The 17,539-nt window shown below is 36.8% G+C and overlaps 1 protein-coding gene across 1 annotated transcript in view; it reads right to left on the bottom strand.

Moving 5' to 3' along the window:
• Positions 1–16,159, bottom strand: part of LOC128863335 (uncharacterized) — a 38,315-nt gene extending 22,156 nt beyond the window's left edge. Inside the window, exons 1-4 of the mRNA XM_054102453.1 lie at positions 16,144–16,159; positions 15,297–15,508; positions 5,694–5,820; positions 3,059–3,192 (exon numbers count right to left, since the gene is read on the bottom strand). Coding sequence (XP_053958428.1) covers positions 3,059–3,192; positions 5,694–5,820; positions 15,297–15,508; positions 16,144–16,159 — 489 coding nt within the window. The remainder of the gene's footprint in view (positions 1–3,058; positions 3,193–5,693; positions 5,821–15,296; positions 15,509–16,143) is intronic.
• Between the last annotated feature and the right edge of the window lie 1,380 nt (positions 16,160–17,539).

Genomic DNA, 17,539 nt, shown 5'->3' with positions numbered 1-17,539 from the left:
GAATGTGAACCACACCTAAACGTCAACGACACCGTTGGACTTCTTTCTTTGGGGTTATTTGAAAGAAAAGGTGTACGTCGATAAGCCAGCAACAATTCGAGAGCTAAAGGATGAGATAATTCGGCACATTAAGGTAGTAGTCTGGTAACTTACACGTTTTTTGAGGCCATGTTTGGGACATTTTTTGGAAGGAAAAATAAAATTACATCGGTTTGATTTTCTGATATGTTATTAAAGGTATCAGAAGGTGTACAAAAAAAATTTTTTTTTTTTTTTAATGTTTTGATACTATTTTTGTACACTGCAGCAAGCGGCAAAAAAAGAGGTACAGTGGCTGGCCGGCGTGATTTCGTCACTTGTGGTCATCTGAAACAGAAAAAACAAATTGCTTATTAATCAGTGTGCTTGTCGTTCTGGCGGGTAGTAAGATCAGATGATTTTGACAAAAAATAACAAAATGGCGGACTTCGTAAGAAAATTGCCTTTTTTTTAAAGTGGAAATCGGACTAAAAAATGGAAAGTTAGGGACGAAATAAATTAAATCTACTACCCGCCAGAACTATTGATGTGTAGAAAAACATATCTAAATTTCAGATCAATCCGTTAGATAGAAAATTTGTTTTCACGACGGCCATCCGGAAAAACGTTGTTTTGAGAAAAACGCGTTTAAAGTTTTAGTGCAAGCCGCTCTCATGTTTGTGCTATAATTTCGTCAATATTTCGAATTTCGGTCTAAAATTTGTACAGTATATTACCAATATATCGCACTTTCAAAATATGTAAAAAACCGAAATTCGAAATTTTCAAAATAAGTTACCAGACTACTTCCTTAACGGCATAGAACCTCAATTGTGCCTCAGCGTCCGCGCAAATCGCACCCGCATCTATATCCGGTCAGGGACTGTCATTCCGGAAGCATGCCACGTTTATGCTGATACAACAACAACTATCTCACTGGATAATATAGGGATTATTGTAGGATTGTAGTTTTCTTTTCTGGAAACTATTTAGTATGGGTAGAATCAAGCGTATGTCGAGCTTGCGAGCTGAGCGGGGAAAACCAGAGCAAATAGTCTGCGAATGTGCAGCTCTTGCGATATAAAGACTCATTCGCCTAGGTGCTGCGACTATAAATCCATTGGTAGTACAGGATAAAAAGCCCGAAGAAGTACTATAATGTATTAGACGCATTTAGCTAAGGGTTCGCGGTCAAGAAACATAGACCACAGCGGGTGCATTGCACTATGGCCGAATAAAACTAAAACTCATTAGAAACAGAAGCTGCCGAGTATGAAATATATCGGGCATGAGGTAGGATTTTTTTAATATCCCTACCAAAATGCCACCTGGTGAGTGCAAATGAATTCGCAAACCTTACAGAGATGCTCATAGTGGTGCACCAACATTTCATCGCTATCCTATGGACAGATTAAAAACTCTGCCATTGTAAATAAATGTATCATCACACATTTAAGTAGGCTTTTAAAACCAACTGCTTTCCCCTTTATATCTGAGTAATTACCCTTTTCGGCATAAAGAAATCGTAGCGTGCTCAGTATCTGAGAAATTAAAGTTTTCTTTACTTTTCGACTTCTAATATTAAATATTTTTGCTGGGTGCTAGAAAATATTTTCATACGGTACTTTACATGAATTATTATTTTACACTTAAGCCATAACTGAAAAAATTAGCTTGAAAATATTACAGAAAAGCAAAATATTGGCAGTGGATATGTTTGTAGTGCAAACCCTGTACCTCGGGTGTGTGTTCTCGAGTTAATATGAACACCGAACTTTTCATTTACAACAAACTAAAAAATCCTCAAAGGAATTAAGAAATCATTGGAAAAGCAAAAAAAAGAAACAAAATGAATGTCTTGTGGTAAAGTAAGTGGAATTTACGTAGGTGTACTTAGGGTAAGCAGCCACAGGGCGTCCAGCAGCTTTGGCAAACCTACAAACATATGTCACTTTCGGCGCACTGACACCATTGCCTGGGATTTCAGACGACAATCTACCAATACCATTACACCTCTCCGATAAGTGTGAGCTTTCGCTTGCGGCTGCTTTGGCATTTCATTTTCTTCGACATTTCATAAATCTGTTCACAGTTTTGGTATTTTCCCCATTTCGTTTCTATTCGTTTTTGGTTTATAGTTTATGTTTTTTTTTCTTTTTGTTTGGCAACAGTATTTCAAAGAATTTTTTATCGCCATTGCAGTTTTTACTTAGGTTTGTTCGAATGTTGGAATGCTGTTAGTAGTTGGCTGCCAGTTGCTGTCCATTTTGGTAAAATGACTTTTAGCCAATATTGATTTCAAATTGATTTTTTTTTTTTCAGCTGCAGCAAATATTTTCAGGCGATAGCTGCTCAAGAAGCAGAAGCGGAGAAATTGGAAGTATTTCGGAAGTAAAACGTTCATTAAGAATATTTTTTCGAGATTTTTTTTCTTTGCAGGGGTTTGCTCTTTTCGGTTAAGGATGTTCTTCAGCATTCCTGACGTAAGTGAAGTGTCGTTACAACCAAGGCAAGTGAAATTTGATTGGCCCTTAGCTGTTTCAATGCTGTTACTGCTATTGCTGAGTGTAGTTGAGGTAAAACTGGAATGGGAACTGGAGCTACGGCACAGTTGCAAATACGTTGGGGTGCGGAATAGCCTGAGTGCAGCAAAATCATTAAAGTTTTTTCGTTTCTGATTTGATTTATACGACACTTTAATGAAAATGTGTAGCAGCAGCAGCAGCAGCAGCGTTCGGAAGCAGAAAAAATGTAATAGTATCGAAGTAATTGACTGTCAGGCATCAGGCATTTGCGAACATGAATAGGGGGAGGAGAAAAGAGAAGCAACAGAAGCCAAATATCATTATATGGTATGTATCATCCTACTTTCACATCAATAATTTTACTCCGAAAGTGTTTTCACTAAACTCGAACACGCAACGCTATTGGCTTATTAAACACAATGCGCCTAAAAGTATGTTACAGTTACAAATATTTAATAAATCGAAGTATTTTCAAAGAAATTAATCACTAAACGCATTATTTGCCCAATTCCTACCTGCACGTCATTGATCCACCAAGTCAAATTTGCTGCTGGTTTGGAGAAATCCGATGAGCAGTTGCCGTTGACAACATCACCAAGGCGATAGCGCGAATGCACCCCTGTTATAACCGGACGCTGCGTGGGAAGTTCTGGGAAGTAAATAATAAATGTATTTGTATAAAAATAGTTATTAAGTCATATACGCCCATGTTCACAATAACATCAGCGTGACATATTTAATTCCTTTTATCTTTTTATAGAAATATGTTTTATACAACAACAAAAAAGATATAAATTCAAATTGCAAACTTTTTTTGTAATTTTTAATTACATACCATCAAAAATTTAAAATCATTTTAATCTGAATTTTGAGAAAAATTTCGAGTATGTAGTTTTGTAACCCAGTGGATTCTGGCATAGTTATGATAAATTTCTTACTATTAATATTGATAAAATTTTTTACTAACACTTCTGTGCATTTTCTTCACATAGTCAAACAAAATTTCGAACATTCGTTATATGGATCAAACGCATAATACCGTGAACAAAATAAATTATCAAAAATCAATGCGAATTAAAATTAAGTTAAATTTTATGACACTTAGGTCAACACAGCAGGAGCCAGAAAATGTTTTTTCTAAGAAATTTTGTTCTTATATATAAAAACAATACGAATTTGTTCCTTGCCTAATCGGCTGTAACCATCAACGCCAATCGCCTTTTTTTTTTCTTAATCCAATACTAAGCCTCCCAATTAAAATATATGCCTATGAAATGAGACTTTGAGCTATTAGTCCATAGATGTCGCTAGGAGTATTTTTAAGCCTTCGCAAAGGTCTTGTTTTTTTCGTCTGTCATCTGTCAACAATATTCAGTTCATTGTTTGTTACGTTTCATACAACAATGCATTTTTGTCGCTCTTAAAAATGTCGAATTTCGTGCCTTCAAACTACGATTTGCGGATATCGTAGATTTTCTGTTATCAATTGAAGAAAAACGATTCTCAAGCTCAACAAATGCTTATAGAAGCTTATGGTGGACATGCTCTAAGTAGAGCAGAGTGCTTAAGGTGGTTTGAAAAATTCCGTAGTGGTGATTTTAGCGTGGAGAACGAGGACCGTAGCCGGCAAAGTTTGAGGACGCCGAATTACAAGCATAGTTGGATGAAGATGATAGTCAAACGCAAGAAATGATGGCAGAGCAGTTGGGAGTGACCCAAACGTTTGAAAGACATGGGCATGATTTTAAAGGTCGGAAGATGGGTACCGCATGAACTGACAATGTGACAATGCACCGCCACATCGAACAAGAACGACCCGGGAATTAGTGGAGACGTACGATTGTGAAGTGCTGGTGTATGCGGCCTACTCACCAGACTTGGTGCCTTGCGATTATCATTTGTTTGCATCGATGGGCCACGCACTTTCCGAGCAGTTCTTCAATTCTCACGAAGAAGCCACAAAATGGCTTGATGATTAGTTTGCGGCCAAAGACGGCCAATTTTTTTGGCGCGGCATCCACAAATTGCCTGTGAGATGGGAAAAATGTGTCGCTAACGATGGCTATTATTTTGAAGATTAAATTTGTAACCATTTTTTTTTTAATAAACTTGGAAATTGAAACAAAGTCTCATTTAATAGGTATTTTTTTGATTTTACTGTGCAAAAGGAGTAGGAGGAGAGTATAAAACTTCATCAGTATCTTAAAAAAGATACAATTTCGGTGTAAGGAAGTCCGTACTTATTTTCGCAAGGCGATCTGCTGATTAATTTCACCATAAATCACTCCTTCTCAACTGGCACTTCTTCATTAAGATCGCAACAAAACTTTTGGAGCCACCACTAGGTATTTATAATATGACGTAATTCCCACTCCCAAGTAATTTAGTTCGAGGTGCACCAAAAAGCCATTTTATTAAATTTATTCAACCGCTTCATAATTTGTCGTTTACGTCTTCAACAAAGAACGAAAACAGAAATTATGTATTAAAGTTAATCTCTTGGAAGTCTAAGTATATGGAAAATATAACAAAAAGTCCTATTCTTCGATAAATCGTGCCCTAAATACGAGCATAATATCGATCACAGCGTCACGCAACCTTTTAAGTTATTAAATGTGCTGAATTTGAACCAAATTAGAGCATAAATATGTTTTCTATAAATATCTCAGCCACAGCGATATCTATTGGACACAAACAAACTCGAGTATACCAGCAATTAGTTTGCTTCCTCACTCGTCCGAGAGCGCCGCGGGTTCGTGAAACTGTACATTGTTTGAAAGAGTAATTTGTGTTGCACATTCGCCCGAAGTCGGCCAGAAAAAATTCAATACGTGTTTGTGAAGTGTCAATTTTCACCTGTTGTGTGAAAAAAAGAGGAATTTGAAATAACTATAAACAACAGCAACTTCCTTTGACGTTTTGTTTCGGGCGAGAAAGCGTTTCTTTTGTGTACTGGGCTGTTTATGCTTTAATGTTTTTACGCCCTTTTGTCCGAAACCTTTCCGAAAATGAAAAAGGCAAATCTCATAACTCGTTAAAATGTTATCGTAATTGGATAAATAATTTAAGAACTTGTAAGCCTCGAGCAAAGAGGATGTTCTACGAATTCAATCAACGAAATGTGTATGAGAAATAAAATTGCTTACTTACCCACAACTTCCATTTCGCCCGACACAAAGAATGTGTCAAAAGATGGAGCATCGGCTGAAACCTCGCAGCTATATTTGCCAGACGTGGGGTTGCGAATGAAGACGTGTGTGGCGTTTGATTCAGACATCTGCAAAAAAAAAATTTTTAAAATTAAGTAGAATTCCATAAATGTTACAGTAAATAAAAGTATGGCAAAAATTGTTTCAAGTGAGTCCCAGAATGCGGGAAAGAAGGCAACTTTTCTCTTTTTTCATGAGATATACTGCAAATTTTATACAATATATATTTTATTTTACATTATACTTGTATGTATGTATAAATGAATTATTACAAATCTATTTATATTTATTATATTTATTATATTTATAGAAAATGACTTTCTGATAACGAACGAATTATTGAACATTTAGCGAATACGATAAGATCCCTTGGCGGGGTAAGACAAGAGAAAATTTATTTTGTATGTACCCTTTTCTAGGTACATACATATATTTAAGAATATGAAAAAGCATAAATCCAACAAAATATTATAAAGCAAAAGAGGTAAAAAAAGTTCACTCAAAACGAAGAAAACTACTAATTTAGTCTATTTTCAATAATGGATAAGTGCACCATCCTAGGTGCAACTAGGTCTCTTAAGTCTCAAGTTGAGAAGATGAAAATTCTGTGTTCGCAAGTGTTGCGAACCTTGAGTTTATTCTCGTTCAGATAAATGATGAGGTTTGGTAAAAGGGATTTTTGGCAACGCGAATGGCTTATCAGTGAATCTCAGCACATTTAGTGATGATTCAACAAGAAAACTTGACTCGGCTATGCCAGCCTTAGCAATTTACGCCTATGAATCCTCTGTAGCGTGAGGAAATAAAAGAAAAACAGTTGGTCGGCTATCAAGTGCACTAAAGCCCGCTCTTAGTAATGGCATTGTCTGCAAAAGTATGTTTATATATATATAATAAGCGCATACAACCGTTTTAGGTATTCGACCGAGCTGCTCCTCTTATTTGTCGCGTGCGTTTTTTGACGTTATTCCACAAATAGAGAAACCTACAGTTTTAAGCCGACTCCGAGTAGCAGATATTTTTTACGACGAGATTTTTGAAAGCAGAAATACACTCGGAGGCTTGGCATTGCCTGCCAGCAAGTATGATTAACTGAACTACAGTTAGTAACATAAATAAGTATACAGGAGCCTGATTTATGGAATTGTTTGACGCTAACGCATTCCTTAATATGTAATCAAAATATTTCACACAAGGTAATTGTGTAATGGGATAAGCTTTCATATGCGCCTTAATTTAGCTGTAAATTTTAGATACCGTTATCCACGCTTTGCTTTGTTTTTGATGCCAGTGAAATTTATGTCACAAAAGTTAGTATACAGCAAACGATTGTGCAGTTAGCATAACATTTACTTTTACGTATTGATTACAAAAGTTAAAGCTATTAAAAGGAAATAATTAAAGTGAGTATAAAAATTTGGGGAAGTATGTTTTGTATTCATTTTTGCGACATTTTTAGTAATGGCACCGAGAGAAAAAGAGCTTTCTGATGATTTAAAAAAACTGATTATAAAATATCACAAGGAACATAAATCATTACGAGAAATCGGTCGTTTGAAAGATAGGAGTTTTGGTACAGCTCAAAAGATTGTGAATAAATATAAAAGTGCGGGAAGCCCCACTAATAAAGGGCGTTGTGGGCGTTCGCCGCTCTTAAGTCCCAGAGAAATAAGCTTAGTCGTACGGAAAATTAGGACAAACCCCAAAATAAGTGCCGCCAAATTGGAATCTGAAGTTGAAAACGAGACTGGAAAACAATTTAGCACCCAAACTATTCGCCGGGTTTTGCATAGTGCTGGTTATCATGGGCGCAGTGTTAATAAAAAGCCCTTCGTGAGTAGTGTCAATCGAAGTAAACGGATTTCATTCGCAAAAGATCATGAAAAATATGACCAAACGTTTTGGAATCAAGTCATAAAGGTATTTTCTGATGATTGTAAGTTCAGTATTTGTGCACTGTGAAGCATGGAGGGGGCTCTGTGATGGTTTGGGGATGTATGGCTGGAAACGGGGTTGGAAACTTGGTATTTATCGAAAATATTATGGACCGTTATGGGTACGTAAATATTTTGAAAAATATTTTAAAAGAATGAGCTACGAAATTGGGCCTTGGAGGAACGTTTATCTTCCAGCAGGATAATGACCCCAAGCACACATCCAACATTGCACGAGATTGGCTGTTATACTATAATGTGCGAAAACAGCTGAAAACACCGCCACAGTTCCCGGATACCAACTCAGTCGAACATTTATAGGAACATTTAAAGCGGCAAATACGTAAACAGCCGATTAGAAATAAGGAACAACTGAAAAAACATCCTTCAAGAGAAATGGAATAAAATACCACCAGCTGTAACTGAAAACTGATTGTAAAGCCTAATGGTTATCCTGATGATTTTTGTATTTCATTCATGTAAATAAAACAGAATTTTGCTATAACTTAGGTTGTTTGAAGGAATCGATTGGGGGAAATTGAAAACGTATCCGGTGTATACTTACTTCTGTTACTAACTGTATATACCTGATTTTAGTTCAACGAGTCACGCGAATTGCGCAAGAAATCTTACACGCACACTTTTTGTTCCAAATTAAATTAACATTTTTTTTTGACGTGCCGAAAGGTACATACTGCATAATGTATGAGCAATATTTCAAAGTTTTTTTTTTCAATAAAAATTTTAAAAACAAGAAAAAGCGCCATTTAAATTATATGTAACTTGTCTGTTAAATTGTTAAAGAGCTGACTGGCGGATATTTCTTATGATTTTCGTTCATAAAATTTAAATTCATTTTAATTGGGCAACAGTTTTCTACAAGGAAGTTATTCACCGGAAGTTTAACCAACTTTGAGACTTTATACAATAATTAAAAATTTATACTAAGCTGTAAGAATGAACTAAAATAGTAAAGTTTTCCGAAAGGCTTATAATATTTTATTTATTTTATTTCCATTTTCGACTTTGAAAAGGCAGAAAGTTATCTTACAAACTATTTTTTTATTAAGTCGAAAAAAATGTCTTAACTATCCAAAGTTAAGAAACACACAGATAACCGTTTCGCCGTTGAATTGGCACTAAGAAAGGGGAGGTAGTTCGAGTACACAAACTCTAACCACTGCATACTCAGGGGAATACGTGCTCCAATACAATTTGCTTAAACGAATATAAATATGTGTGCATATATACGCATGTGTGTGTATTTTTAAGTATGTTAAATTAACTCATGCGTGCTCGCATGAATTTCGCTGTAATTACAGGCACAGAAATTGATGTTTTCTGCAATAATATCGATATAAAGAATCAGTGTATGTATGTATGTATGTATGTGTGTATATGTAAATGCTCAAATATCCTGCTGTACATACTCGCACACCTATTTCGATATGCATTCAATTGGTTTGTATATGCGTTGCAATGCACTCTCATGCATACGTATGTATGCACATACGTACAGAGAGGATGGCGTAAGTGGCATACAGCTGTTAGCCAGAGCAACGCCGCCGCCTTTGGCGCTTCAGCTCTCCTTTCGTTATATGATTTCAGCCTCGAGCGCATTTTTCACAACCAAGAGAATTTTCAATAAGCAGGTCTTGAATTCGCTATACGGCGTATGTGATACTAATAAATTTTGGTTTATTGTAATTATGTGCATCCAAGTATTTACAGTGGGTCAATTAAGCCATTCGTAGGTTATCAAAAACTATCATTTCACATATTTATGTAAATTCATAATAAAAATTTGGTTGCGAGTCTCTAAAATTTGTGCCAAATATATGGGATTAAATTGTGCTAGTATACGAGGGTTGGTACTCATATTTGTGGCTTAAAAATAAAAAATGAGCATTGGTGACTGAAAACGCTTTTATTATTTTTAAAAATATTCTCCATGGTTAATAACATAGTAGTACACTTTTGCATTCGTTTGAATCAATTTTTGAGACACTTTGTCTAGTGACGTTTTCAAGGCGTTTCACAAATTAAGATTTAACGCGAACACATCTTTTTCAGGCGATTGTACAAAATCCTGTTGAAGCTCGTCATACTAATGCCCAAGGGTATCTCAAGAGTGCCACGGTACAGGCACTCAATTATTTCGCGAACATCATCCATATTTTACGGCACAACAATGGATTTTTGACCACCTTCTGGAAGTCTTCGCTATTAATTCGCGATTAACGGCCACAAGAAATACATTATACAGCTTTTTACGGTGGTAAAGGATCGTGACCGATCATATAAAACCATCATAAGACCTACCCTCACATACGGTTGCGAAATCTAGGTGCCGAAGTCAAATGAGGTCGACAAATTAATTTGTTTCGAGAGAAGTTCTCTCAGAAAGATTTATGGTCCTGTACAACTTGAAGATGATACTTACCGCATTCGGTACAATTACGAGTTGCAGACACTTATCAGAGGTGCAAATGTTACTGTCACATACATAGAACTGCAGAAAAGATCTTTAAAACAAATTCACAAGGCTGGAAGAAGAGGTTGCCCGAGAAAATAATGGAGAAATTGCGTAGAAGAGGGCATACGAACTATGGGCATATTGATGTAAAAACAAGCTAAAGACCAAGTGACATGGGGGCGAATTGTAACGGAAAGAATCGTGATTGCTCGTCTTTCCAAGAATTTAGATCATCAATGCACTTTGTATTAATTCACATCGAAAACTGTCAAAAATTATCGCACGGCATAACCTCCTTTTTTGCCAAGACGAAATTTTAAAGCTGCTGTAGACAAGACTAATACCAATTTTTGATCACACACCTGTAATTTTTACAGGCATCACAAAATGGCCGCTTCAGAGTATTCAAAATAACTTGGATTTTCACCTATCTTGCTGCGGTCAAGCAACTTTTCTGGGATCCGTTCGTTTGAGGGCCGAGTTCGCAGTAGCAGAGCTTCAGATTTTCAAAAAAAAAACTTTCTTTAAAGCTTTGATATGAAGCATGGAATATTAAAAACGAGTAAGGAGAAAATTGAGATTGTATGAATAAAGCATATCTAAAATTGTTTTAAAATTTTAATAGAAAAAGTAATAAAAAATGGATTTATTAAAAAAATGTGTTTTTAAAGTTTATCATTCGCAGCGAGCAAATTGTTTGACTATATATCCACTGTGCATACTACCTGAATGAGAAAGACTGTGTAAGGGATATACATAGATTCATACATTTAAGAGCTATTACAATGTTCGATTATATTTATGTTTCATACTTTCAGGCAGCGTAAGTACACATAAACACCGCATGTACCGTTGCAAAGGGCTCTAGGCCGCACAATAACTTGAATGTAATTTTAATGAGTTCATATGCATATTCTTATGAGCCAAGACCAGCTGGTGTCAAAGCGGAAGCGAAACTATCAATACAACTATCCGTCCCGGGCGTACGAATTCGACAAGCCTCAGTAAATAACTAATTAGTTCTCCAACTAGTACGAAATTTGGTTCAAAGAGACCATATTTTCGTTTTTAAAAACTCCTTTCTTATAAAAATTTTAGAAACTAGCATCGCCTTGAAGGTGCAGCTAGGACTAGAACTCTAAGTTGCTGCATAGAGGCGCAAATAGTTGCGTGGTAGTTGCTTCATGGAGAAAAGAGCCGAATAAAGCACTCAAGTTGAGGCATTTCGTTTTACTGCTGGGAACTTACATGTGCCAAATAAATTACTGCCTTGAGCATTGCATACTTTCGGGGATGCTTGATGATCAAAAACAAAGTAAATAAAGTGTAAATATTTACGTGCCGCACGCCGAGGAAATTTATAGCAGAAGAAAATTAATATTTAATTGTAAATTTAATTCTGCAGCAGGAACCATTAAAAATATTGGGAATATTGAGTGAAAATTCTTGTCGAGGGGAAATGTGCTTGTGTGTTACTTACTTTCTGCTTGACCGCAGATTGTAAGTTCGCTCCCAACTACTCGAATATGTAGCAAAGGTGTTGGTCTACCCTGAGAATGAGAGCTCGTTTCATGGCTCAATTTCATATAAAGAATTAATAAATAATTGGCGCGTACACTTCTGCTAGGTGTTTGGCCGAGCTCCTCCTCTTATTTGCGGCGTGCGTCTTGATGTTGTTCCTCAAATGGAGGGACCTATAGTTGTAAGCCGTTTCCGAATGGCAAATGGTATTTTATGAAGAGCTTCTTCATGACAGAAATACACTCGGAGATTTGCCATTGCCTGCCAGGGGCGATCTCTATCAGAAATTTATTTTTTTTATAATTTGGCTGTTTCATGCACGGAGGTTCGAACCTAGGCACCAACTCATTCGGCTACGGTGGCAACACTCAAATTCATAATACATTTGATAAATTGCCACTAATCATATTCAGGTGCCGCATTTCTGCGAAATACCTTGACATGACGCTCGATGCTAAGCTTCGATGAAAGGAGCTTAAAAAACTTAAACGGCATGAAGTCCATCTAAAGATAACAAAAAGAAATGGTTACTTGGACGAAGATCAAAACTATTCATATATAACAAAATCGCTCTAAACAAATTATAAAACCTTTGCGGTCCTATGGCGCGCAATTACGGGGCTGTGCCAGTCAAAGTGAAATAAATATATCTCAACGAGTCCAGAATAAAATCCTTCGAGATATACTCAACTCATATTGGTTCCTTCGAAATAAAGATCGTGACGTCAAGTTCTCTATGGACGCCTAAGAAATGAAAAAGCAAGCCGACTCCCTCAGACTTTAAAGGCACGTAAATGAGGAAGCTAGCAAACTCCTCAACTCTTTCGACCTAACATGCAGCAGCATATTTTTTGACTTCCCTGAAAGAGTTGATAGAGGTGTGATACAAAATAACGCAGGAAGAGCTAACCCAACTAGTTGGTTCAATGTCACAGCGCCTACAAGCAGTGATTGATAACGGTGGTGGACCTATTAAATACTAAAAGTATTAAAAAAAATAGTTTTAAAATGAGGAAATTTGTTTCAAGTCAATTGAACTGGATCTACATTTTTGTTATACAACTTTTTTGCTGATCTGTTCATTTTTTTGTTATAAAGCCAGTGAAATAATTTGATTTTTGTAAATTTATGAATAAACTAGCTGAGCCGGCGAACTTTGTTCCGCCCTAGAGGCAATAAAAAAGCAGATTTTTGATTTTTTTAAGTTTATTTTTTTATTAATCAAGTATTTCAATGAAGCTTTAATAGATTGTACTCTTCAGTTAAGCCCCTTACGATACACGACATTTTTTGTTTTATTATCAGGTGCAAGAACAAACAACGCAGATGGTTTTCCGACCCGTGAACATGCCACATATAATTGACCAAGTGAGAAACATCGATTTTCTAGATTCAGACCAAAAACTCTCAGGGATTGGCCTTGTGATTTGTTAATGGGCATGGCGAATGCAAGGCGGATCGGAAATGGAAGTATTTTAAACTCAAACGGAAGATCGGTTGGGATCATCGGGATCCTCGGAATGAGAACTTTTTTACCCTCGAATTTTCCTTTGAGTATCGTCGCGTAAATCACATTGTTCATCAATTTATGGGCATATGTTTCGAAGCATGATTACTACGGAGCCAACTTTTAGGCGGAAATTGTGCGGTGGTAAGCCAGGCACGGCCAAGGAGTTTAAAAATTCAATTGGATAGTTGGTGGCTTCATCTTCATTTGTTACACAGTCAATGGATTTGAATGAATGCATTGTTCCAATGATATCATTTTGAATTATGTAGTTTAGGTCATCTAAATCTTTATTCTTAGCCGCCAATTACTCGCTCACTCAACCATTCATTATTTTTGTAGTTATTAATGATGTTTGGGAATACTTTATTGATAAGTTCGTCTTTCAATGAGACAAAGTTACAGAAATTCTGAGGAAATGAAAACAATCCGCTCGATTCGTCGACAGGTACTCGACCATTACCGATAGTCAGTAATTACACTGAGAAATCTTCAGTAAATGTATCATTAAGTAATGCAACTCTAATGTTTGTTGTCAGTTGAAGTTTCTTCACATAGCGCCATAGATTCGATGATTTGAGGCAAGCGTTTATTTCGTCAGCAGCCGTTGATCTTGGAATTACTGGCAGTGTTTGGCGAAAGTCGCCAGACAGTAAAATCATTACGCCTCCAAAAAAGTCAATAATGGCAATTTCACTCTTCTAGTAAGGCAGTTTCTCCGAAAAACTGCAATGCGCCACAATACTCGCAAACAACGTTCATTGGCCCAATGTAAACGCTAGGATGCAAGCAGTAATCAGTGTTGCAATCATATCGCAATGCTGCTCGATTCAAATCAGCACTTGATAATTCTCTTTTTGTTCGTTCAAAATGATCTACTTGTTGATCTCTGTTATTCACTCGACGATTTCGCATTGCCAACCGAGCCGTTTCACGGGCTGCCTCGCTTTGCTCTTGTGGTTGAGAAGCACGAAGTCGAGCCATACTAACGCGGCGCTCTTCACGGGCAATTCGTTGTGCTTCTTCAGTCGTTTCATTCGCAATGTTTCGTATCCTTCTTGCATTACGTCTTTGTCGGGAAAGATTCGATCGTCTTGGTCGCGGCATTGATAATGATGATTCAAAGAGAATACAAATTACTGTGATTATATATTTCTGACAATTTATATTATCAGATTTTCTACTTAACCATAGACAAAATTACGTTTAGCTTTCATTTGCGTTTTGTTATTCCACATTTTATAGTGACTTCACGGAAACGCGTTGGAATGGGATAAAAAGTATCCTATGTCTGTCTCCTGGTTCTAAGCTACCTCTCCACTAATTTTCAGCCAAATCGGTTCAGCCGTTCTCGAGTTATAAATAGTGTAACTAACATGACTTTCTTTTATACTACATCAACAGTTTTTTCAAGTATTGTTAACCTTCTGGGAAATAAGAAAATATGCTGCTGTATCTAAACTTCAGTCCTTCTCTGTATATCAAATTGTTTAAGAAAGTAGCCCGAAAAATGTCCTGACTTAAAGTTTTCAAACCGCAGACCGCATTTCAATGAGTCAGCGTAATTAAAGCTGAAATCTTGCGACGCGTGCGGAAAATTCTTAATGAATGAATGCTGGCCAGCAAGCGTAAAGCGTGAGCGCGCCAAAAATTATGGTTTAAACCAGCAGCATTGCTGGCCACAACAATACTCTATTCTTTAATTTTTATTGTTAAATAGTTTTTCCTGTTGTGTCGAAGATTTCTCGATTAATTGCGAACAAATTAAAGCAAGCAGAGGGAAAAAGTAAACAAAACTTGCTGCGCTCAAGGCCAGCAGCAGGGAAAATATCCAGAAATTAAAGCCTTCCTGTTGATGGCGATTTTAAATTTTCCCAGCATCGCGAAAAACTATACAACTGGTGGCTGAAAGGAAATTTAATTTTAACATCCTGAATAAGTGCTGAGTGTGACAATGACTACAAGCACATAAATACGGGTGTATGTGTGGAAGTATGTATGTGTGTGCGCACTTTGTTTTTAATTACAATATTTTGTGTTTTATTTTCATACTGGTTTATAGTCGCACACATACATACATAAGTGCATGTGTGTTATTATACTCACATCGACTGTATATCCACCGCTGGCGGGAAATATCTTCAACGCTGGATTCTCCTTCGGTGTGTAGCGATAAAATTCGCGTCTTCCGCGATACCATTTAACGGTGTATAGATTGTCATATTCCAGGTTGTAATTGCAGATTAAGATAGCATTATCGCCACGTTTAACGGCTGACGGTATGGAGACGCTCACGTTGCTCAACGCCGTGCTGGTGTCTGCGGATGAAGGGATCAGAACAAAGGAAAGTGGAATAAGTGTTGGTCGGTCAGTGTATGAAATTCCTATAAGCAACACGAGATGAAGAATAAAATCGCGTAAAAATAGCAAATGCGTTTTGCTGTCTGTTGTATTATTTTCCTACATTTCTCTTCTCTCTTCGCTCTTCGCGCTTGTTTAATATTAATTCTTTGTGTCAGCATATAAGCTGCAATTTCGCGCACTCACACCGACATGTGGCGCCGCGCACATCCCAGACGTGAACACTTCAATTACATTAATTGATTGTCAGCAATATTGTACATCGGATACATGAAATTGCATTCCAAATTAAAAATTCAGACGAGAAACTTTAAAGGAAAGGATAAGTGAAATTCGTCGATTACTGCGTTGCACGTAGCACGCATATACGAGCATGTATGTATGTGTATAAGCGTACATACGGTGAAACTGAAGTGGAAATGGAAAAAAGGTTTCACTTCATACTCATAATTACGCTCCTGTAAGAGGATGTTGCTGTGTACGTTGTGGCATCTCCAGCGATCGTTCCCGAAATACATCAAAATGAACGCCGCAAATAGAAGGGAAACTCCCCCCAGCCAAACTCCCAACAAAGGATGCAAGCGCCAATTACAATCTTTTGATAGCATTTCTAGTCAAATAAAACACGTCTGTCTCGTACATCACTCGAAAAAATAGTAAGACCAACTAAATTTCTTACATTTTTATTAGCAGTGTAGGGCTAACAATTTATGTGTTCAATATCTAAGTTTTAATGATAAATGTTTTAAAAATATCCAAAAATAATCACACATTTAACGGCACTTAAATTAACTACTATGAAAAGTAAAATCTATAGATCGACTAAGAATAAGACCAATGTTATTACATTTAAAATAAACAAATAGAATTCTTCAGGTTAGGAGCCTAGTAATTTGTGTTGCATCCTCCTTTGATCATAACTCGCTGAAGTTCGACATTAATCGTGCTTTTTAAGCTCTTAGCGCTATCAAAATGTCTTCCAATTGTGAAAATCGATTAGATTGAGGTCAGGGCTGCAGGCACGCCGTTCAAAAACTCTTTTGTTGCTTTGGAAGCATGAACGGCTGAGTTGTCATGCTAGAAAATCCACTCCATATCGAAATTATCATCAAAAAAGGTAATAAGTACTCCGTCTACAAGTTCTATGTGCTTGGCACTATTCACATTTGTGGATATGAAACGTAAAGGCGTTTTCCCTTTGGCACTAGCGCTGTCCGAACATGACAGAACCGCCTTAGAAATTACGGGCCATTCTCTCCTCTATCTTCTTCCATTTATTATGCCAGTACATTTGGGAGTCATGCGTGCAGATTGATTTTTTTTTTTATCGGGAAAACTACTCTTTCTTGTACATCTTCCCAAAATTGATACTTTTCTGTAAATGTGAATCTGGCCCACAAGAAAAATTAAACTAAAGATTGGGTAAAATTGTGCAGCACTTCATTGAAACCTTTTCCCCTGGTTTGCTTGTACTTTTTGGTAACAAATTTCGAGATCAGACCAATTGGGATGGAGGTCGAAGTTGTCTAGTGATGCTTTCCGATGCCTATAGAAATTTTGCATTGCTAGAATGAGTCTGAGATGGTCCATCCTTCGTTTGAGGCTTCTACGCAAACAGAGTAAATATTCATTTATTTAAAAAGCGTAGTTTTATTTAAACGAATTTTGATTTAGATCATATACTGATTTTTATGTACTTCACCAGGCAGATGTACTGGCGCATCTTTAGGAAAAACTTGTGAAACTGGGCAAATTCAAATCCAACGTCAATCAAATACTTTCTGAGGGATAGCTTAAAGACCCGGAAGATCCAACCAAAACCATTCATTGGGTTTGGGACGATATGCACAGGCAATATCCAAACATCGTACATGGACTTACAGACAGAGCTATCCTGAGTATAAGAAAACTACCTTTTTTGTGTGAAATTTATAGGCTTCATAGCCCATTGTGATGCCGCGTGAGGAGCTTTCCCTATTTCTCCTAAA

Source organism: Anastrepha ludens, chromosome 5, assembly GCF_028408465.1.
Source record: "Anastrepha ludens isolate Willacy chromosome 5, idAnaLude1.1, whole genome shotgun sequence".
In the NCBI taxonomy this organism is placed as follows: domain Eukaryota; kingdom Metazoa; phylum Arthropoda; class Insecta; order Diptera; family Tephritidae; genus Anastrepha; species Anastrepha ludens.
Note: the sequence above shows the minus strand (reverse complement) of the source record. Positions and strands in the feature narration are given on the sequence as shown.